General features: G+C 34.8%; 1 protein-coding gene across 2 annotated transcripts in view; it reads left to right on the top strand.

Annotated features, from left to right (window-relative positions):
- Positions 1-24,142, top strand: part of FAT4 (FAT atypical cadherin 4) — a 175,533-nt gene that overhangs the window by 82,608 nt on the left and 68,783 nt on the right. For both annotated transcript variants that reach the window (XM_081811919.1, XM_081811918.1), the window contains 4 exons: positions 8,745-9,006; positions 10,544-10,894; positions 17,010-17,932; positions 18,780-18,954. In XM_081811919.1, the coding sequence (XP_081668045.1) occupies positions 8,745-9,006; positions 10,544-10,894; positions 17,010-17,932; positions 18,780-18,954 (1,711 nt within the window). The remainder of the gene's footprint in view (positions 1-8,744; positions 9,007-10,543; positions 10,895-17,009; positions 17,933-18,779; positions 18,955-24,142) is intronic.

Raw genomic sequence — 24,142 nt, 5'->3', positions numbered from 1 at the left:
CTTTTACAAGGGCTTTAGAAGGTTTTTCTTTCCCTCTGGATTCATAGTTTTGTTTTAGCTTAGGGGAGAAAGCCTAAAAAAAATTCTTTTAGGCTCTGGAATTTGGCCAATTTCTGACCACAGAGCTACTTTTTAGTTTTAGCTGGGACAAATAGTAAATATTTCTGGCAGTATTGTATAACCCCTTGGACTGAAGAGGTGTCCCCAAAGAGGATGCATAAGATATTTTGTTTTCCTCCTTCTACTGGGTGCTACAGACAGAGATCTGGGAGAGCTGACTCTGGCAAGAATTATCACTCTTAGCTGGCTTCCACTAGTTTTTTCAGGATCCCATCTGTAGCTCTGGTATTTACCAGAATTTGGCTAGGTTTTTCATTATTTTTAACTTTAGTTTTCCCTTGGCTGTTTAAGACAATAGCAACAGTTTACCAGAAAATCCCTCAGAGTCCCATCAACTTTGGGAAAGTCCCATCAACTTTGGGAGATCCCCATTAGCAATGGGCCCTCCTTCAAGAGTAGACGTGTGGTGTCTGTAAGGTCATTAACTTGGCAGATTTTTTGCTTATGGCCACATAAAGGAAATTCATACAGAGGGTTACTAGAATGTATACTCAAATAGAGGATAGAGGGAAGCAGCAAGACTTACATTAGCCTTACGTTTTTTTGTTTGTTTGTTTTTAGGTACCTTTTATACCTTGAATTTTTCATTAGTCTTTTGAAACAAATCTTTTAATGAAGCTATTTTGGAATTCTGAAGACTTTCAGAGGTTTTTGTATGCCAATTAAAATAGGTATTCCATTCTGTTTCTTTGATTTGGGAGTCCTCACTTTTAAATGCACTTCTTAAATGATCTTACCTAATTGGAATGTTCCTTATAATGGCCACTGTAATTCTAGGTTATAATTACTTGAGGGCTGGCAGCAGTTTGGTAGGACCGTAGGCACAATTGGGGTTTAACCCACATTTTCTGTCCAGCCATATCTAGCTGCTAGTTGGGTGTGACTCACTTATCTGCCCAGCCATATCCAGGGCTCCCAACCTGAGAGATACCAAACCAAGTTCTCAGGACACAAAACAAGCTCAGGAAGATTTAGCTATTTTTATAAATATTTATCTCTTCCAGGACCATAATCCTTAGACATAAAATAACCAGGTGTGTAAGAAGGTAGCAGAAATTCTTTAGATTTTAAGCATCTCATTTTTATTATAATTACTTTTTTCAGATAAGCCTTTGGGTCTCTCAGAACCAAGCTAATACCTAAAAGGGATGTGCCTCTGGGTTGGTGATTGTACAGTGTTTCACAGGGTACCTCATTGCATGGAAATTTGCTTGAGATTGGCAGGAGACCTAGTGTCAATTTCACTCATTCCATGACGAACTTATTCTACTACAAGAGTCTTTGATTTAGGTGGTAAGCATCACAATAGCTTTTAAGTGCTTGACCAATGCCCACCAATTTTTGCAGCTTTTTGGCCTCTGAGACCCCTGTTAGCAATAGCCTTTATCTACATAAAACAAGACAAACATGTGCCTCTTAACATGCCAGCAGTAACCAGAAGATGTTATTGCAGACTGGCCAAGAGAAGGCTGTGTGCAACACCGGCATTTCCCAGTGTAGATTAAAGCAACAGACTCCAGCAAATGGGGACTGTGGACTGGAACTGGGGAAAAGACTAAACCAGAAAACTCCAGTAAGTGGACACTGCAGATTGTAGGTGGGGAAAGGGATTCCAGTCTACTGGGGGATTGCAGACTAAATCAAGAGCTGGGGACTAAGGTTTTGGATAGAAGCATCTGCCTAGCTCAAGCTGACTCACTAAGTCTTGGAATGGAAGGCCAATTAGGTTAGGAGCTCAACACAAAGAGAGCAGTGCTCAAAACCAAGAGTAACTTACCCAACATCCTCAGAAATAGCTAGAAAGACAGTGAACTCAAAGGAGTTCCTAGGGTCCTGAACCTGTGTTTCTTGTCCCTAAAGCTATTAAAAGTCTTTTTTAGACTTGCCACTGCCACCAGATCTGTTACACAACACAAATTCAACTGAGTAAATTTACAAATTGGCTTTATTCAACAACTCATGAATCAGGCAGCATCCCATTTAACGATAGAAAGGAGCTCTGCCAATCTGTAGAAAAGAAATGGTTTTTAAAGGCTAAAAGGGGGTGGAAAATGAAATTATTATCAAAATGTATTTTTTTAGACAAGGTCACCTTCCTAAGGAGAACAGAAAGGGTCTATTGAGTAGATTACCTAACTAGTACTGACAAAATAATTCCATGTTGACTGGTTAAAAGTTACATTCCTAGAGTTCAAACTGCAATTAAATTCAGTATTAAGTCTTGGTTTGTTGACATGGGGCTTAGCACAAGGGACTCCATTTTGGGCCTACTATCTCTTTTTTAACAATTGAGAAAATTTTTTTCCAAATTCTAGCTACTATTAAAAGTTATGTGACTACTTATATTATTATTGATAAGAGATGTCATCAGCTATTATTTAGGAAATACTTCATTTTCTTAAAGCTCATCACTGATAATATATATTTGGATAGCTCAATTCACAAACTTTGATTAACTCTCATTTAGAAAAGTAGTAAACCTATGATCCAGCAATTGCACTGCTAGGTATTTACCAAAAGAATACAAAAATACTAATTTGAAGGGAGACATGCATCCCAATATTTATAGCATCATTATCAACAATAGCCAAACTATGGAAAGAGCCCAAATCTCCATTGACTGAAGAATGGATAAAGAAGTTGTGGTTTATTATATATAGGAATATATATATATATATATATGTTTATATATATAATAATATATTACTCAGCCATAAAAAAAATGAAGTCTTGCCATTTGTAATGACATGGGTAGAGCTAGAGAGTATTATGCTAAGCAAAATAAGTCAGTCAGAGAAAGACAAATAATATATGATTTCACGCATATGTGGAATTTAAGGACCAAAATAAATGATCATAGGGGAAAGAAAGAGAAAGAAAAACCAAGAAACAACTCTTAACTATAGAGAACAAGCTGATAGTTACCAGAGGGGAGGAGGTGAGTGGGATGGTGAAATAGGTGATGGAGATTAAGGAGGGCACTTGTGATGAGCACTGGGTGTTGCATGGAAGTGTTGAATCACTAAATTGTACACCTGATACTAACACTACACTGTATGTTAACTAACTGGAATTTAAATAAAAACCAAAAAATAAAAAACAAAAAAAAATGTGAAGAGTTAAAAAAAAAAAAGGAAAACAGTTAAAAGAAAAAAAAAGGGAACCCATGCAATTGGTACAAGACAATTCACATTAAAGACATGTAACTGTAGTGACTCTCATTGGCTATACTTTCTGTAGGACTAGGACAAAGAAACCTCCTTTTTAAGTGGTTTATTCAAAGAGTGAAGCAATAATCATGTTAATTATAATAAATATATATCCTAATGGAATATACTGTTCTTTTAAGAACTGATTATTTGAAAGAGATGCTATGATGTTGATACTGTTATAATTTTATATCCCTCTCTATTTTTTTCAAGTTATGACAAATAAGGGTTTCTACAAATACAGTGCTGCCTGCATATTTAAGTTTCTCCATCTAACTTTTTTGTGTGTGTTTGTGTGTATGTGTGCACATAATTGCATTGCCTTCAAGTTTATCTTTTGAGATATATTTATATTTACAATGAGATCTGAGGAAAGCTGGGAAGATACTTATGTGTCTAGGTATTTATATCAACATTGTTTTAGTGTACTTTGTTTTATTTCTATTGAGCTTCATTTTTTAAGTTTTAAAAGAAGTGTAAGTAACCATGCAGTTGTTATCACTTAGACATCCTAGTATGAAAAACTACTGAGGGGTGCCTGGGTGGCTCAGATAGTTAAGCGTCTGCCTTCAGCTCGGGTCATGATCTGCAGGTCCTGGGATCAAGCCCCGCATCGGGCTCCTTGCTCAGCTGGGAGTCTGTTTCTCCTTCCTCTGCCTCTCCCCACTGCTCCTGCTCTCTCTCTCTCTTGTTCTGTATCTCTCTGTCTCAAATGAATAAATAATAAAAAAAAATGCTTTAAAAATAAAACCTACTGAAATGTAAGATGATTATATCTAGGATATGCAAGAAGTGCATCTGGGGTGAGACAAGGTGTGGAGTTAAAGGGCAGGAAAGTGTAATGTTGTGCAGAAGAAATAGACCAGAGAAATGGAGGAAGGGTTGTTTGAAATTCAGGGGGAGGTAGGGATGCTGACAATTTGTGCAAAGTGTGACTGCCTGAAGGCATAAAAATCACCAAGTACTTTGTGATCAGATCTGTTGGTGGGGGAAGGGAAAGGCAGGAGAGGATGGGAGGGAGGAAGTAGGTTTACCTACAATTTTAAAAGAAAGGAGGACTTTTTTGTAAAACTGCTTTTGAACTATGATTTTTTAAAGATTAAGCTCATGAGGTTGCTGTCCTTCTTGAATACATTTTCTCTTAAAAATTTTAGTAGCTTTTAAATGATCACTATTTCAACTCATGATGTGAGGAATCAACATTTCTCTGGCCTTATGCCCAATAGAATGGATACCTCAGCTTTCTGTGGCCTTCAGAATCATTAGCTGTTTCCTTTTTTGAGTAGCTTGCAATGAATTAATATTAATGCTTTTAGATAAACCTTCATCCTATTTTCTACTCTATCCTCAACTTTTTACCTCTTAGTTGATTTTTTTTTTAAGAGAGAGAACTGGGGGAGGGGCAAAAGGAGGGGGAGAGAATCTCAAGCAGACTCCATGTCCAACCCAGAACCAATGTAGGGCTTGATCTCACGACCCTGAGATCATGACCTGAGTCAAAATCAAGAGGCGGATGCTTAACGGACTGAGCCACCCAGGTGCCCCTCTTATTTTAATTTGTAATATGTATATATATATATATATATATATACACACACACACACACACATTTGAAATGTTTTCTCTCTTACTAAGTCATGGCTATTTTCTTTCTTCATCTAGTTTGAATAAGACTCAATATTGAATGACAGGATTTTCTTTTACTTTGTAGTTAGCATTAAATTTTCCCACAACTATCCAGTGGACTGGCTTTAAAAGATTAATAGAATTATTTAAAATACTAATAAATATGTAGGTCAATACATTCTTTATTATTTATACATTTTTCTTTAATTGCTAAATCAAACATAAAAATATTAGTATGTTAGAGAAATTCTAGTAAGGCACTGGAGAATAATGCCTGGGTAAAGGAATTGGTTTTAGGAAGAAACATGTACATGTTGAACTTAATTTAAATATCATTTGAAACATATGTTGGATCAAGATACACATCTTTCAGAAGCACATGACTTTGTCAGTCTCTTGTTTCCTTTTATAAACAGAATTATTATGCTTGTAATGGGCCAGGATACTCAAGCTTTGTTTCATGGTACCATACTTGTTTTTGAAAATACTACTTAAGGTTATAAAGTGCATTTGCAATTTATAGCTATTTACTTTTAGAATTCCTTCCATGTGCTTTTGTCTCTGTGGTTCCTCAGGAGAGTAGAATATTTTTAACCAGCATTATTTCCACCACACTGCTGCTGAAATACGATATTTGTTTCTCGTGGTATTGCTGATACTGCATATTTTGGATATTAAATAAATAGACTTTTCAAAAGACCTAATTAAATCATTACTCTTGGCCAGACATTTTCAGACATTCACCAGAACTATTAATTCACTGCATCAGCTGATTTTGAATATAAAAAACTGTTTTATCAACATAATTTGATGCTTTTGCTTCTGTTCAGAAGAATTATCATAACTTAGGAGCATTAATTATGACAGTTATTTTGTGGACAGGACATCTCTAAATTTCAAACCATTTGTGTAATAGCTTTCAATATGTTTTTGTTTCTTTGCCTTCCCCTAATTTCCAAATAATTGCCATTTTTAATAGGTCAAAATTGAATGTAGCTGTTTTTATACCTGGACTGCTTTACTAGACTAATGGAACTTAGTGAAACAGAATAAATAGTACAGAATGTAGTCAGATTAAAAGTCTAAAATTCTTATTGAATGTTTTTGTTAAACCATTCCATTACAATAAATATGTTAGCTACCCCATGTACACCTGAATATACAAGATACATGTGGTATTGTGTTAAGCTCAGCTATTCCATTACTAAATTAAAAGGTGCTTTGAGGCATTGACTTTACTAAATTTTAAGATTGGCTTGGAGAATGCAGTACAAAAATGTAGCAAATGCCACTAAACATGTATTTTGAAAGAGTATTTTTGCCTTTGACTGTTAGAAATCATGCCCTTATACGTTTGACCATGAAGGATGAAACATATCTAATCTGTGAAGGAAAGAATGGAAACCGTGGGTGCCATAATCTCCTGGCATACCAGCCTTATAGTCCTACACATCCTAAATTTATGTTCTTCCCAATATCTTTCTTGAGAGTTCTTAGCCTGGATATTTTGATAAGTAAATTTCTAGAGGTTAATAATCGTAAAGAGCATGCTTATTTTATGTAAGTATATTTAAATCAAAAAGGAATTTTTGGAAGTCAATGATTCCAACACTAATTATACCTCAGTGTCAAAATGCAACAATTACATACAATAGGAAATCAGAAAACATACTTTTCCTGGGATATATAGCAACTCAGTTGTATTTTTATTTAAAGTATTCATTTATAGGAATCTATCCTCAAATGCACTTAACCCATTACATAAAAACAGAAATAAAAATAACAGCTAACATTGTCATATACTTTCTGAAGGATCATTCTAGGTTTTTTACATGTATGAACTCATTCAGTCTTCACAATGGCCCAGTGTGGCAGGTAATGTTATTGTCCTGATTGCACTGATAAAGAAACATCAGCTCATAGAGGCTAAGTATAAGGCCCAAGGACACACAAATAACAAGTGGCAGAGCAGATTCAACCCCCAAAGCATCAGATCTCAACCAGTACAGTGTATAATATTTAACTCAATATTTTAATTATAATATACATAATTAAGAAATATCTAAATCAAACTGCTTGTAATTTCAACATTGGACTGTCATGTTTATAATATATTTAATATATAATATATTTTAAAATAAAATACATACAATGTATTTTAAAAATACTATGAGGTTAGCATTCCCCATCATCAAATCCAGATGGGTTCTTTACTTTAAATTCTTTTTTTTTTTTTTAAGATTTTTAATTTATTTATTTGACAGAGAGAGACACAGCGAGAGAGGGAACACAAACAGGGTGAGTGGGAGAGGGAGAAGCAGGCTTCCCGCCCAACAGGGAGCCCAATACGGGGCTCGATCCCAGGACCCTGGGACCATGACCCGAGCCAAAGGCCGACACTTAATGACTGAGCCACCCAGTCACCCCTTTACTTTAAATTCTTCTAAATTTCTTTTTTTTTTTTTTCACTTTGCTAAGATCTACTCTTTCTTGAAGCCTTCCCTTTAACCTCAATTAGTGCCTATGAAGTGATGTGCTTAAACAGCATTGGGCACTTAAACACATGAAGAATGCTCTGTTTTTCTCAACCTTTCTGTGTCCTCTGCCAGCTTTCTAGTTTAGACTTCAAAGTTTTGAGGGCCACTGCTCAAAGATCTAAGAGTACATAAGAAATCACCCCTGCTTTCATTTTACAGAACATGGACTTGGAACCTACAAAGAATACAGATTGTAGAAAGTTTCACCTTGAGGAACTGAAGCCTCAGCCTCTTGGGGCCAAACTCTACTCACTCTTTGCCTTCTCCGGCCTCTCCCCACTCTAGTTCTTCCTACAATATCAAGAACCTTGAGAGATTGCTTCCAATTAAAACAAGATTAGTATTTTCTTGGCCATAAAATTCAAGGCAGTTTGTGTTGCAGTTGAGATTCTCAAAAATATACCCATAACCTAACATGTTAGTTTGACCTTCTTCTTCTATTCTTCATTTAAACTCTCCACTCTAACAAACTGTTTAACAGTGAGTAATCCAGACATATCATTCTCCTTCCCTCTGCATTTTTGCTTAAACTGAAATGTTTCCTTAGTCCTTGCTTAAAAAAAAAAATTCTACAAGCCCCAATTCAGCTCCATATATACTCTCCTTTATTATCTTCCCTAAAGAAATCAACTCAAAATAATCCATCTCTCTTCTTGGTTCTTACAGTGTCTATGGCAAGCCTCCTCCACTTAGCACTTGTCTCATTTAATTACCTTCTCATGCTGAATCAGAAGGACCATGAGCTCAGAGTCAGGCAGACTTGGGTTTGAAATCCACAGTAACACTTGCAGTGTGACTATGTGTAAGTTAACCAGCATCTCGGAACCCAGTGTCTTCATTTGTGAAATGGCACCTCATGAAGTTGTGAACTGAAGTGAGAGGATGCATACATAATGCTGTCACAGTGCCTGGCACAAAGCCATCCTTCAGCAAATCCTCTGGTTATGCGGTTAATAGTAGTAGTGTCATTTGTATTTTCTGTAGCGACAACTTGACTCCTTTCTATGTGTACATTTTATGAGTTAAGAAATATATATAGCTAATACTGATGGCTGAGATTTTCTGTGTTATTTAATGGATGAATGGTGAAAGATGATGTAATATACTACTTTGGTTTGTTATCTTTTGAAATCTTTTAGTATCTTATCAAATAAAGCCAAAAGCCTCACTTTGTCGAATACATACTCAACATAAGAAATGGTGCCCTTTACTGTTGTACTTCTAACAACTGAGATGCGGGTCTTTTCCTCAGGGTGCAAATGCTCTGGTCACATACACTATCATTAGTGGAGCTGATGACAGTTTCCGCATTGACCCTGAATCTGGAGATCTGATAGCAACCAAGCGGTTGGACAGGGAACGCCGTTCCAAATATTCTTTGCTGGTTCGGGCAGATGATGGTCTTCAATCCTCAGATATGAGAATTAATATCACTGTCAGTGATGTGAATGACCACACACCCAAGTTCTCCAGACCTGTGTACTCTTTTGACATCCCAGAAGACACAACCCCAGGTAGGTGGCACACCCTTAAGTATGTTTTGCAAAGATCGCTTTTGACTACAATTATGGACCATGTTTTGCCTGCTCTTAATTAGTGACTAGTTTTTACCATATGCTGCTAGGTATAAAAATATATGTGCTAGGTATTTTAGTCTGTTAATTAACCACCTTCAGTACAGTTCCCCAAAAAATTGCTAGACTTTTGAGAGCAAATGAGGTTAGCAATTCATCTGATTACCAATTACAAATACTTCTGTTTCTGAAAGTATTTGTGATGAGTTGTTAATTTTTCTGGCAACAACAGTTTTGATCCTGTTTTCCCACTTTATACTCTGTGATATTTTACAGCCCGTTTAAACATTTTATGTGTTAATATCATTTCTAAATGCTGACTTCTAAAAAATGGTCATATAATATGTAGTTTGCTACCTCTGCATCCATTCTGAGTCAATATACTTCAGAAAGGCATTTGCAAGACAGGACTACATCTTTATTTTTAACATATTTTAATTGGTTATAAAAATTAAAATAAATGGATATTTTAAAAATTCTAATATGATTATAGTGTTATGTAGACAAAGCAGAAAGAAAAGCACATGAAAATCTGTGAATACTAGCTCTAACACTTAGAGCCTGTGTGGCTCAGGGCAAGTTCATTCATTACTCTTAGCTTCAATTTTACCTTCTGTAAAATGGAAACAATAATTCCTGTTAGAATTAAGGTAAAGGTTAATTCAGAGAATACATCATATATACCGTAGCTAACATGGGGCTTAGGAATTAGCATGTACCCAGTAAGTGTTAGTAGAATCTCGTCCTGAATTGTCAGCTTTCCTCTTTGAACATATTATGTTGTGATTGTTGAGTTTGAGTACTAAAGATCCATATTTCTGGTGTGTGTTTGCTTCATTTCCATTATTGGAAATTCTTATCTAAAATTGAAATTTTATTCTGAATTACATTTGGAATGATTTTGCGTAATAAGGCATATGTTGTGGAAACTCATTTGACAAAGAAATTAAATATTTATAGACTACTTCTTACTGCAGTTTTCCCTTCACTCCCCAACATGAGTTGTGCAAGTCCTTCATGAAATTATCATCACATTTATTTCTGCCTTAATTATAGCAATGACCACACAAGCTATCAAGTGATACCCACTGAGCTTAAGTCTGCATTATTTCTGGGGACCCCTACTTCCTGATACTAGCAATGGGCCCCAATATATGTTCACTGCAATCACCAATATGTTCACGAATTGGTAGTGCCAGGCAGAAAAATAGTGTCAGAAGTATTATTTCTCCAGAACATTTACACTGTAACATAAAATTTACTGAGTATTTAATATGCTGTATGTTTTGTTAATATTTGGGAAGGTTGGTATCAGTGTTAATATAGAAATCTGCAGACTGTTGTATTCACTATATTTTCATAGGGATTCTCTAGTTAAAATATTTTACTGTACAAATAAAATTTGTTGGTGTCTCTATATATTCTCTTAGTAATACCCTTATCCCATTAATTTTAGACTATTAATTTTTTTTGATAGGTTCTTTGGTAGCAGCTATTTTAGCTACAGATGATGACTCTGGTGTGAATGGAGAAATTACATATATTGTGAATGAAGATGATGAAGATGGCATATTTTTCCTGAATCCAGTTACTGGAGTCTTTAATTTGACTCGAGTATTAGATTATGAAGCACAGCAATATTATATCCTTACTGTTCGAGCTGAAGATGGTGGGGGACAATTTACTACCATTAGAGTTTATTTTAATGTACTAGATGTAAATGATAACCCACCTATTTTCAGCTTAAATTCATATAGCACATCTTTAATGGAGAATCTACCTCTAGGATCTACTGTTCTTGTGTTTAATGTTACCGATGCAGATGATGGTATGTACTTTATTTTATACACTTAAAAATTTATTAAAAATGTCCACAGATTTATATTATTTTTATTTACTGTGTTCAGTTGTCACAAAGAGGGACAGATTTATGATTTAACTATAGAGGATTAAAATTAAGTGCTTTAAGCTTATTAGAAGGATGAACTTAGGTATCTACCATGATTATTTTTGTAGTCTGGTCAGTTAATAAATGACTACTATCAAATGGAAAAAAAATTAAGTGCTTTATCAGTTAAATTCTTATTTATAACAGTTACACAGCATGCACTGTTATCATTCTATAACCTTTATTTCCCTTTTTACAGTATCACAGCTTAATAATGTAGAAGTCATAAAACAGCTTTTTACTAGTTTTTTGTCAGATTAATAAAAATATTTGTTTGTATATATTATTTTAACATAAAAAGGATAAAATTTGGAAGCAAAAGGAAAACCAGCATTTTAAAAAATACTTAATGCATAATTAGTTTTAAATTTCTGACTGAAAAGTTCTAATAATATTCTAGGAAGCTTTCATGCTTGATTCAAAGGACAGTCTCAGATCTCTTTAATTTATGCTATATAATCAAGTTGAGATTTTGCTTTAAATCTAGACTTCACATGTGTTTGATTTTATTTATTGCAAAAGCATTTGACAAACTTTCTTTTAAAATATAACTCTCAAAAAATAAAATAAAATATAACTCTCCTGGTCTTTCTTCTAAGATGTGTTTGTCAATACACATATCGGATAATACAGGACTAGAGATAACATTGTGCAGATTATCAGTCTTTAACTGAACTGTTTGGAAAGTTAATACCTTGTTTCCCCTTTTATTGGATGAGTTCAATGTCCTATCGCTTGAGAAAACAAGGGGCAGAACTTTAAAGAGGAAATAGGTTTCTAGCTTGAAGATATGCTTAGTGACATGGGCCTATCAATCTTAATTTAGAATTTCCTGATTCTTACTGACTTGGATGAATGACTAAAGTAATTTCAGAATACCATCCTATCTCAACATTCTCCTCTATACTTACATAGACGATCCTTTCAGGATTATCTACAAGTGTCCCTGAGAAAGATATGAGGGGCAAAAAGCACAGTATTTTATATATGTTTCAATTCATAAAATTGGAAATACTTTCTTCAGAATTCATGAAGGGCATTGTGAAGTTTTCCCCTTTTATGTTTAAGTAGTTAATACTGGTCACAGGAATATATATAAAAATAGAAGAATCTGTAATACTAGTACTACTACTGTTGCTAGTAATATTAATAAGAATAACAGAAATTTGTGGCATATTTAGTAAGTAACCAGTCTAGGCCTAAGAACATTGCTCACCCTGTTTCACGTACATCAGCCCAGCTCAGCTCAATTAGACTTTGTAGACAATTGAGCTTAATCTCTATTTTGGGAGTTGATTTCTCTATTATAACCTTAGTTTATCCGCTCCCTGGATATGAATATCTTATTTGTCCTTGTGACTGGTCCTGACTTTTCTGTAGTGAAGAATTTTCTGCCATGTTTCTTTGTGATTCATTATTATGCATTATAGAGAGACCGTTGTTTCATAGGATTGTGTGCGTCTCTGGACTAAATTATATTTATCCTCATACCTTCAATTATCGGGAACTGAAAAATAGCAAATAAGAAACTTTCTTTGTGAAAATCTGCTGGAATATTCCACACACACATATGCACAGACATACATTAACCATTGACTTCTACTTACTTTTCATGCATTTTTTTTCCTTTAATTATGTTTGTGTTGGGTAAAAAGTGTCAAGCTACATTTTTCCATTGTTTTAGTTTTGAATACTTTTATCAGTGTAATTTCCTGTACCTTGACCTAAAATATAGGACATGGTTCCTATTCTTTCTGAATTTCAAGGATTGTGATAAGACTGTACAAGGGTAACCTCGCTTATTTAAAATTGCCAACTTGGTCACACTGAATAGTTCTCAAAGTATTTCACAAACAGTATTATTTAGACATTTTTTTAAAATAACAAATTCATCTTGGGGCACCTGGGTGGCTCAGTCGGTTAAGCATCTGCCTTCGGCTCAGGTCTGAAGGGTCCTGGGATCAAGCCCCGCATTGGGCTCCCTGCTCAGTGGGTAGCCTGCTTCTACCTCTTCCTCTGCTGCTCCCCCTGCTTGTACTCACTCTCTCTGTCAAATAAATAAATAAAATCTTAAAAAAAACACCAACCCCCTCCCCCCCCAAAAAAACAAATTCATCTAATCTCTGATCAAAAGTTTCCTGATGAGGAAATATTATCATCTGAAGAAATTTTATATAAAAATAAAGTTACTATTTTCTGTTCCCTATAACCAGATTCAGAGTTCAACATCAAATTTGAGATTACAGAATCTTTTAATAAGAATAGGTCAAATATCTTAACTATTTTCATAAGATAAATAGTGTATGTATTAATCTCAAGGCTTCCCTATATACAGTGTAAAAAGTATTATATTGAGGCAAACTTTTATAAACTTAACTTCATGGAAATATACTGGCTTTGATAATTATTATGTTATTATCCTAGAAATAAATGCATATGCTCTTCAAAATATTGGGAGTCATAGAGTGTTCTGAGAATAATGTAATGGTAATGCTGAATAAGTTCACCTGTCCATGCTTGGTACAATTGCAGGTCATTCAAATGAAAGGAGTTTCATATTCTGGTGACTTGGTGACCTTGTTGGAACTGCTTCATAAAGATGAATGCTGTCTGAAGCAGTTCCATGGGTTACAGCTGTGTGATACGTAGACAAATGCTAGCTTATCGTAGCATAATTAGACAACGTTTTCGAACTGTAAATAAATATACACATTTCATAACAGAACTATATACTTATAGTTATGTGCTATATTTCCTGGAACTAAATTATTCCTGAGACTGAAAAAAAAAAACAAAAACAAAAACCAACACAACCACACACACACAATAAAACTTTCAGAAGGAATCATGTGACTAAACCACTTTCAGAACATTGAACACAAATGGTTAGAAGTATGAACAGTTTTAAGTTTAAAGACCTGGTGAGCTATAAAACACCACTAAAGTCAAATTCTGATACTTATGGGTAGATTACAGATTTTAAAATAATGTATGTACTGTTTCATGATTTGAATATTTGATGCAAAGAACAGAGAAAGACAAATGGTCTGGCCTCTCTATTTTTTTTGGATACTACAAATGTTTCTATCTATCCACATCTCTTTTCTAGCTGTAGAGCACATGCCCAAAGTCATTTAGATTTGTCAGAAATGAAAAGTTCTTTTCTTTACAGTAAAGTAAATATAAGCGGCTTTTGTGGCCTGTAATTGTAACAATAAGGATTCATGAAGCCCTGAGATGAGAGCTGTTTTTTCGATGGTGTGGCAGTATTTTGTACAGGAGTTGTTATATTTTTATGTTTATATTCTCAAAGATGGTTGTTATTGTGAGTTCATTGGAATGGTATTTAAAATCTGTATCTGTCATTTTGAATTTGAATATAAAATCAAATTTTTCTTTTTTCATAATTCTTGTTAAAGTTTAATATTTATTACTTATCCCACCCACCTACCCCACCAAACCTTTTCCCTTAAAAAAGAGGCTGCTCTGTTGTTTACAAGGAGGCTATAAAGTCTTGGTATCATGTTCTCTTTTTGCCTCTCAAATTTAGTTGTTTACTCAGGAAATAGCAAACACTGTGGACTGAGGGTGTTCAGATCCTTGCTTTAATTGCTTGCATTCCAATTGATTTATGTAGAAATGCTAGGCTATCACTTCGTAACCATGTGTACTTTTGTCAGTTTTTCTAATTTCTTTTGATCTTGGGCATGAAAGATTTTATATGCTTTCACAGAACTAAATTTTATATCTCTGCTTGCTGGTATTATTTTATCCAGATGTTTTCATAACTTTTTCTCAGTAATAATTGGATCTGAATTTGTGCCTCAAAGAGTAGGAATTCAAAATTTACTGATGGATTTAACCATAAAAAATGCAGAAAATTTCCTTAGTAATTTGACTTAAAAATATATAAAAATATAAATTCAAATTAAATTTCTTTCTAGGAATATGTATTTATATATATATATATATATATCCCTATATGTCACCTATATAAAATTTCCATTAATTGCACCAATTGATGGAACTTTTCTTTGCACCAGTTGATGTAACTTTTTCTTCCCTCCCATTCCTGTGTAATTTTAAGTCAAGGGTTGAAGAAGGCTATTGACCTTGTTCAATCCAGATCTTAAAATTCTCTTTATCTCCTGCTGGTAAATTGACCTGTGGCCTCCATTAGCTTTATTTATTCATATTTTTCCTGATCTTTAGAGTCCTAATTATTCTGAACTTTACACTGCTTTGTTCACTTGTGAATAGTTTTAAACAAACTATAAAGATTAAAAGCCACAACTCATAATGAAGGGGAAAATCCAAACTTTTCAAAGATCTACTGAATCCTTGTTTATCTTAGAAATTTTTACGAATAAACCAGCATCTAAAAGTTATTTTCATACATATTTCTTCTCTGTATCAACATACAGATAAAGGATATTAGATAGAGACCATAAAATCACAGGAAAAGAGTAATTCTAGCATTTTTTTTTAAAGAGCAGACAAGCTTACCTAGTAGAAAAGAAAATCCCATTACTCTACTCAAACTTGCCTTTGTAAGGAACCTGACAAGTTTCAAGAAAAGATAAAAGCTAACTCAAGTAGTCATAGAATCCCGAGAAAGTATTTTGCAAGAAAAAAAGAGAAAAAGAGTGATTAAATTGTTCTAGAAGACTCTTGGCACAGAGTGGACATCATTTCTGACACCTAAATAGTTTACTTAAAAAAAAATTTTTTTTTAAAGATTTTATTTTTAAGTAACCTTTACACCCAGCACTGGGCTCGAACTCACAACCCTGAGATCAAGAGTCACGTGCTCTACTGACTGAGCCAGCCAGGTGTCCCTGATGCCTGAATAGTTTAAATTAACTTCAGAAGTAGAGGAGCTATTTGTAAGCAATTAATGTAACTCAACAGATTTTCCCTAGTGTAAAACCTCAGGGTATAAAATCTTTATTAAGAATGAATTATCTAGAGGCACAATATATTTCTTAGCAACACTTATAATATCTTACAGTATCCCAACATCTTTAGGATAAGATATAAAAACGTACATGGCATTATGCACAAATGAAGAAAACACTTCTGGGGCAAGAAATCAGTTTTATTTCTGTTTTCACTGCTTATCTGTTATTGACTTTTAAATTATTTACTAAAAATGATTGGCCAATCCACTCTCCACTCATTTGTTTTAGAATATTCTGTGCAATCATTTTTTGAAATGAGAAATTATGTATATATTTTTTACAATTAAAAAGTGACACATGTTCCTAGGAAAAATAGGTAAAATAGCGTCTAAATATAGCCCAATAAAAGTGTGAGCGTTTATATTTGCAGGCTCTTGTGTATCATTTTACTGCTAACATTTCCTTCAAAAAATACTTTTAAAAGACATTAAATGTACATAATAAAATTTGAGAGAGAATTATTTTCACAAAGGCCATTAGCCAGATGCTTAATAAGAATTAAAAAGTATTTATTGGTTCTGACAAGAAATGTAAAAGTAGACTTAAAACATCCATGACTAATGCCGTACATCAGAAAATTTTATTACCCTTCCCTGAAAATTGGTGTCAGCCTCGATAAATTACTGAAGTTCTAAATGTTTGGCTAACAGTATAGAGTGTGACACTGTTAATGTTGAACCCTCAGGAGCTATGTTACAGAAATAAGGAAATGTATAGAAATATATTCACTCCCTGGAATATTTTTCTCCTCTTTATTTTTGTAATTTAACATTTCAACATCGTAGTAAATAGCAAGCAGGATATAGATCATTCATTTGCCGATTTTAAACATCTTTTCACATGAAAAGTTAACAGGCAATGAATTATGTGTGTGTATGACTTACAAAAAAATTAACTGCAGCTAAATCATCCATAAGGTGTGTTTGGGGCGTCATATATCAAATATGCAAGTTTTATCTCAGAATTTTTGGTGCAACTTAGTCTGTAATCAGCATGCATTTGGGAAAATTTAATTTTTTTCCCTTCCATTTCAGGCATCAACTCCCAATTGGCCTATAGCATTGCTTCAGGTGATAGCCTCGGTCAGTTTACAGTTGACAAGAATGGTGTACTCAAAGTCCTTAAAAGTTTGGACCGGGAGATTCAGTCCTTCTACAACCTGGTTGTTCAGGTGCATGACCTGCCACAGCTTCCAGCCTCCAGATTCACAAGCACTGCCCACGTCTCCATTATTTTGTTGGATGTAAATGATAACCCACCAACATTTCTTTCCCCTAAATTGACATACATTCCAGAAAACACACCCATTGATACTATTGTTTTCAAAGCTCAAGCAACGGACCCAGACAGCGGCCCAAACAGCTATATTGAATACACCCTGCTAAACCCTTTGGGAAACAAGTTCAGTATTGGAACCATTGATGGTGAAGTGAGGCTCACTGGAGAACTGGATAGAGAAGAGGTTTCTAATTACACTCTGACAGTGGTGGCTACAGACAAAGGTCAACCAGCTCTCTCTTCGTCTACCGAGGTTGTAGTTATGGTACTTGACATCAATGATAACAACCCTGTTTTTGTGCAGGCCTTGTATAAAGTGGAGATTAATGAGAACACACTTACTGGAACAGATATAATACAAGTATATGCAGCAGATGGAGATGAAGGTACAAATGGACAGGTTCGCTATGGCATCGTTGATGGTAATGCCAATCAGGAATTTCGCATCGACTCTGTCACAGGGGCCATCACTGTGGCTAAGCCATTGGATAGAGAAAAAACTCCCACTTACTCTTTAACTGTTCAGGCAGCAGATCGTGGCAGTACCCCCAGAATTGACACCACCACTGTCAGCATTGTTCTACTGGATATTAATGATTTTGTTCCCATGTTTGAGCTGTCTCCATATTCTGTAAATGTCCCCGAGAATTTAGGGACACTGCCCAGAACAATTCTTCAGGTTAGTATATTTAAATTAAGCAAATATTGTGTTCACTCTAAGACATCTAATTTAAAAGTCCACCCTCTCTGGGGTCCCTGGGTGGCTCAGTCAGTTAAGCATCTGCCTTCGGCTCGGGTCATGGTCTCGGGGTCCTGGGATCAAGCCCCGCATCCGGCTCCTAGCTCAGCAGGGAGCCTGCTTCTCCCTCTCCCTCTGCTTCTCCCCCTGCTTGTGCTCTCTCTCTCTCAAATGAATAAATAAAATCTTAAAAAAAAAAGTCCACTCTCTCCTACACCCACCTCTTCTTCATTCTCTTCATAAATGCTTAACTGCAGATAAACAAATCTTGAAAAGGAAAGGTTAATGAAAATTATGCCTAAGAACCTATTGATTTCCTCGTAGATTAAAATGTATTTCAGTTATGTTCTTCTGTGTGTAATCATGTTGCACACATTTACATATTTGTGTATTTTGCATTTTGTTTCAGTATAACAGTAATATCTAAACATAGTAAGAAAATAAAATGAAATAAAAGTTTGAAAACATTGTTGTTTTCATTGTAATGAAAACATTACATTGTTCTCACTTCCCTTTTTACAAATGCAACTACCTAGATGAAACTGCTGTCAAAAATTTTTGTGAAACCTTCCAAAAATACTGTGCTTTGATTTTATTCACATTTTTACACAAATAATACATATTTACTCTGTACCATTTTTATTTCTCACTTGAAACTTAAAATTGTGCCTTTGGAAACTTTTAATATTGGTACATAGGACGTTATTTTTAATGGTACATTTTACTTTGTGATAGACCGTGTGTTAGTTTTACTCACATTCCTGGCATGCCTTGTTCTCTCCTATAGGTGGTGGCAAGAGATGATGATCAAGGTTCTAATAGCAAACTCTCATATGTTCTACTTGGTGGTAATGAAGACAATGCTTTTACTCTCTCAGCTAGTGGAGAACTTCGAGTAACACAGAGTTTGGACCGCGAAACAAAGGAGCACTTTGTCTTGATGATCACAGCTACGGATTCAGGTAAATCTTGTCTGGTTGTGAAGAATCTCTTCATAATATAAATAAATGAAAGTATATTTGTCTACCATGAAATTAAATATTTGTTGAAATGTGCTAATCCTTGGAACTCTGATTATATCTATATGATTTAGAGCACACATATCGCTTTGTGAAGTTTGTGTATAAATATGTAAGTGGTAAGGGCTTGAGTACAGAGCTCTATTCTTGTAAGACAAAATGCATCCTTGCCCAGCAAGCCATCTGAGTACCTTTGAGGATGACCTGATACTCTACCACTTGAGCCGTGAGGCATTTCAAGTATTTTAAGCTTTGAAAACATCCAGATGGGGGCGCCTGGGTGGCTCAGTCATTAAGCGTCTGCCTTCGGCTCAGGTCCTGATCCTAGGGTCCTGGGACCAAGCCCTGTGTCGGGCTCCCTGCTCAGTGGGAATCCTGCTTCTCCCTCTCCTACTCCCCCTGCTTGTGTTCCCTCTCTCGCTGTCTCTCTCTCTCTGTCAAATAAATAAATAAAATCTTAAAAAAAAAAAATCCAGATGGTTCTAACTGGTCATGGAGATAATAGAATGGGTCCAGAGTTTTACTTCATTAGTATTCTAGGTTTTGTAAGTAGCTGTAACAGGTATTTGATGAAGCCCCACAGAGCTCCAAAAAAGAGTATCAGTGAGAGCCAGTATTCTCATTGAGTTAGCAGTATAACAGACTATGATAAAAATAATGAAAAATAATATATATTAGTTAGCTTTTAGTGTCTGGAAGTAGTAATTATGTAACATTGTATAGCAGGTAGTACAAAATATAATTTATTTAAAAAAGATTTACCAGGGGCGCCTGGGTGGCTCAGTTGGTTAAGCGACTGCCTTTGGCTCAGGTCATGATCCTGGAGTCCCGGGATCGAGTCCCGCATCGGGCTCCCGGCTCGGCGGGGGGTCTGCTTCTCCCTCTGACCCTCCCCCCTCTCATGTACTCTCTCTCTCATTCTCGCTCTCTCAAATAAAATAAATAAATCTTTAAAAATAAATAAATAAATAAATAAATAAAAAAGATTTACCATTATTTTGTTTTGCATATATTGATTCTATAAATACTGAAACTTCTAATTCAAAATTGAAATAATTAAAAGTTGGTCAAAGAAACTTTAGACCTTGAAGAAAGTGTGTATTGCTTAATTATTTGTTGAGTAAATGATTGAATGAATGAATTAATCATTGATTTCCAGGAGTGGTAATGAATTATGAAACATTGTCCTATGTAACATTCATTTATAATAATAGTCACAACTTGGGGTACTTGAATGGCATAGTCGGTTAAATGTCCAACTCTTGGTTTCAGGGTCATGAGATCAAGCCTGATGTCAGGCTCCACGCTCATCATGGAGTCTGCTTGGGTTTCTCTCTCCCTCTCTTTCTGCCCTCCCCCTCAAATAAATACATAAATCTTTAAAAAACATAGTCACGACTTATTATTTAAGTATTAAAGAATTTGATAATGTTGACATAGTTTTTAAAAATGTGTTGAAATTGTTTTAAGCCAAGACACTTTGTTGGAACCTTAAATGCCTAAAATTATATACAATTGTGTATGTGTGTTTATATATATTTATATTCATGAATATGATATATATTTATATAGATAAGTAGATGTGTGGATACCGATACAGAAGAACAATTGTGAGTTTACGAATGAACTGTTTTTACTGTTGTTGAAATGTTTTTGATGAACATAATTTATTAATATTTTTGTTATATATGACCAATTCCGGAGTATACAATATATTGTTTCATGTCACCACTTATGAAAGAGCAGGAGATTTTGAGATTACAAGTAATGATAGATTTATGTTCAGTATTCAAATGATAGTGTCGCTGATTATTAATTGAGGAGGCTCTTATATATTATTTGCTATTTGCTTTTGGGAATGTAATTATCTGAGACCTACAGAGAAAGCACTATTCTCTGTATTTTTTTTTTTAATATGTGTGGATGACCATGTTACATTTTATGTAAACTATAAAATTCTGAGGACTGATGAACAGAATATGGTGTGGTAACCACACAAAGCTTAAACCAAGTTGATCTGAAGCATGTTTTATTACGTGTGTAGTCAGTATTTTGCTTCATGGTTAGTAGGCACAAAGGGTAAGCATCCCCATGTAAAAAAAATGCCGCCACCACCACATTGCTCATATCAATCCAGTATTTCAAGAGTCGCCTAGAAAGAAGAGAGGATAAAACTGAGTAGAAACTAGTAGTCAGGTATTTAGAACCAAGGTTTTATTACTAAAACATCCCAGTTTTAGCTTCTCTCTCCAGTTACTACTGAAAATATGCGGTCAATTCTAGGCGTGCATGAAAACATAGCTTTTGTGGAGGTGAAGTGGGGGAGGAGAAACCAGGACCAGAAATCTAGTTGGCTAAGTCAGCCGTCACGTGAAGGTCATCCCCAGGTGAGAAGCAGGATGTGACTGTGAGAGTTAGGGGTGCAGTGCAGGGTGACTTGGGATGGGCGGGCACAGCCCACACGTTCTCCATCAGAGGATTTGTACTTTGGAACATTCTAAGTCAAAAGGCATGGCAGAGAAGGAATGTAACCATGTAGACAAGAGTGCCTGTTTTCAACCACATAATTCTGAGAATTTAAATTATTTTTGTGTGTCTATGCAGTCAAGGGGTGGAAGATATTGTGAAGAAGAAAGGGATGTTGTGTTTTTGTTTTTGTTTTTGATATATGGCCATCTGTGTCATGCAGTATACCAGGTTTTACAGACATTAACCAGTTTCTACACATCACTTTCTTCATCATCTTGAAGACTTAACCTGTTCTTTTGACTTGACTTAGAGTAAACTCAAACTCAGAGTGGTTAACTAATTTGTTCGGGGGATGCCTGGGTGGCTCAGTCGGTTAAGCGACTGCCTTCGGCTCAGGTCATGATCCCGGGGTCCTGGGATCGAGTCCCACATCGGGCTCCCTGCTCAGCGGGAGCCTGCCTCTCCCTCTGCGTCTTCTCTCTGACAAATAAATAAGTAAAATCTTAAAAAGAAAAATAATTTGCTCAGGATTACACAGCTATGTGGCAGAGTATGATTCAGACCTCAGTCAGCATAGCTGACTTTCAAGTTCAGAGTATACAGTGTTTTTAGTGTGTAGGTAAAGTAAAATTTGAAAAAGTAATATTGATTTCCAAAATTATTTTATTTGCAAAACAAACCCACTAATAATCTATATGATATAATGATAAAAAACTTTTAATTTGAATTTAAATCTCTTTGAATTCTGGTTCTGTCATAATTTTTTTTGTGATTCAGGCAAGGTATATCATCTCTCTCAATCTTAGTGTCTTCTTCAGTAATATGGGGACAATTAACTATAAAGTAGTTTATTATAAGGTTTGACTGATACAACATATGTTAAATTACTAAATATGCCTATCACAGTGTGTAAATGATGATTTTAGTAAGAATGGCAATTCATACATTTTGAATACTTTAAAGTTCTTAGAAATATTTGTCCTGTCCCTTACTACATAAGTATTCTTACTAGAAGATGTATAGATGCATTGGTTTAAAAAACATTTTTTAGAAATTGCAGTTCACATTGTTTCATTTTATACTTTACTACTTTAAAAGGTTTTTATTTGTAGCAGAGATTTCTTTTCAAACTTCCAAAGAATATGTATGTAGTAAGTATTTCACCATTCAAGAAGACCACAGATTTTTAAAACTGTAGTTCAGCCAAATCATAGTTAACTCCTTATTTTGTGGACTGACCAACAAACTTAACCAGGACTTGTGGTACTGTTTCTCCATCAAAATGACAATATAGAAGGGACATTTCATTAGGAAAAAGAAAAAAAAGAAAAAGAAAACTTGTATTGATAGAGCTAAAAGTGTTTTCTTCTAATACACATAGGTGAATGAGCCTGTTAGGAGGAGCTTTCATGAGGAGGAGATTCAATAGAACATTGCTCTAAATGTGCAGACTGTGAGGAACCAAGCTGGTTCCAGGGAGCCAGACTGTGTGAGTTCCTGGTGCCACGAGCCTTGAGCCTGAGGAAAATTAGGGACCTAGGATTCTTAATGTAAGGACAAATAATAGAATTATAACTCTAATTTCTATGAAGGATTATTGCCATTACATGAGAAATGCGAAGACTAGGTGTGTGTTGATTCTGCCCAATATTGAGATAACAGAGTTATGAGTTATGGAAATTCATATTATCAGTAAAATTAAGGAATTTGGAAGTTTGTCATTCAGAGCCTTAAGTATGGTGTTAGGGAACATGATGGGAGGCATAAATGAGATTCAGCATTTTGGTGGCCCTGGAAATTAGAGAATTGACTGAACTTTGTCCCAAAGCACAGATTTTTATGAGAGCTCTTTTTTTTTTTTTTTAAATTTTTTTGAGTTGCCCTGTAATGGACTGATGTGTCTGAAGCTAATGGAGAAGTATTCAGTTAGGTGTCTGAAGATCACCTAATATAGATCACATAGAAAACAATCAGAAATTGTATAGGAAAGGACTAACTTATTTTAAAGTCATTAAAACTCATATGTGACTATGATTTTATGTTCAATTCATTCTCATACTTTGGGTATCACAAATAAACAACTTTTATGTGAGTTTGAGATATCAGGTTTCAGAATCTACCATTTAATCCTGTATTCCAACAATGAAGTTTCTGACACAGGATTTAAAATACAGATTAAATGCTTAGATTTAAAAGTCAAATTGGTAGGCGACATGAGAAAATTCAGAAAAATATGGCAGCTTTTAGATCCCACATGTCATGGTATTCTCAAATTTGCAGCATTTTAAGAACCAGGAAAATATCAAAGTAGTCTAAGTAAGAAAAAAAAATTGACAGTTTTATTCTAGGTCACAAATCACTTTTCCTTTGCTTTTTAAAAATGCTTACCTGATGGCAACCCAAAAATGAGTCAACTTTGGCAATATGGCAATAATTGAATCAGCAGGGTTTATTTATTCATTTTTATGTATTTATTTTTATTAGCAAAACTTTAAATCTTTGAATATTTTTTTTGGAGAAAATATTAGCATTCCACTCTCATATTTTTATTTACTGACAGCACAGATATCAAGTAGCACATCTGGAAACTCTCTAACTACTCCTGTCTACTGCTTAAAATGGGTTACAACCACACTATCACACGTATGTGGGGCTGAAGGTT

The sequence above is a fragment of the Leptonychotes weddellii genome, chromosome 2, assembly GCF_054177405.1.
Source record: "Leptonychotes weddellii isolate Sample4059 chromosome 2, ASM5417740v2, whole genome shotgun sequence".
NCBI lineage: Eukaryota > Metazoa > Chordata > Mammalia > Carnivora > Phocidae > Leptonychotes > Leptonychotes weddellii.
The sequence above is the reverse complement of the archived record's forward strand: the minus strand, read 5'-3'. Positions and strand labels throughout refer to the sequence as shown.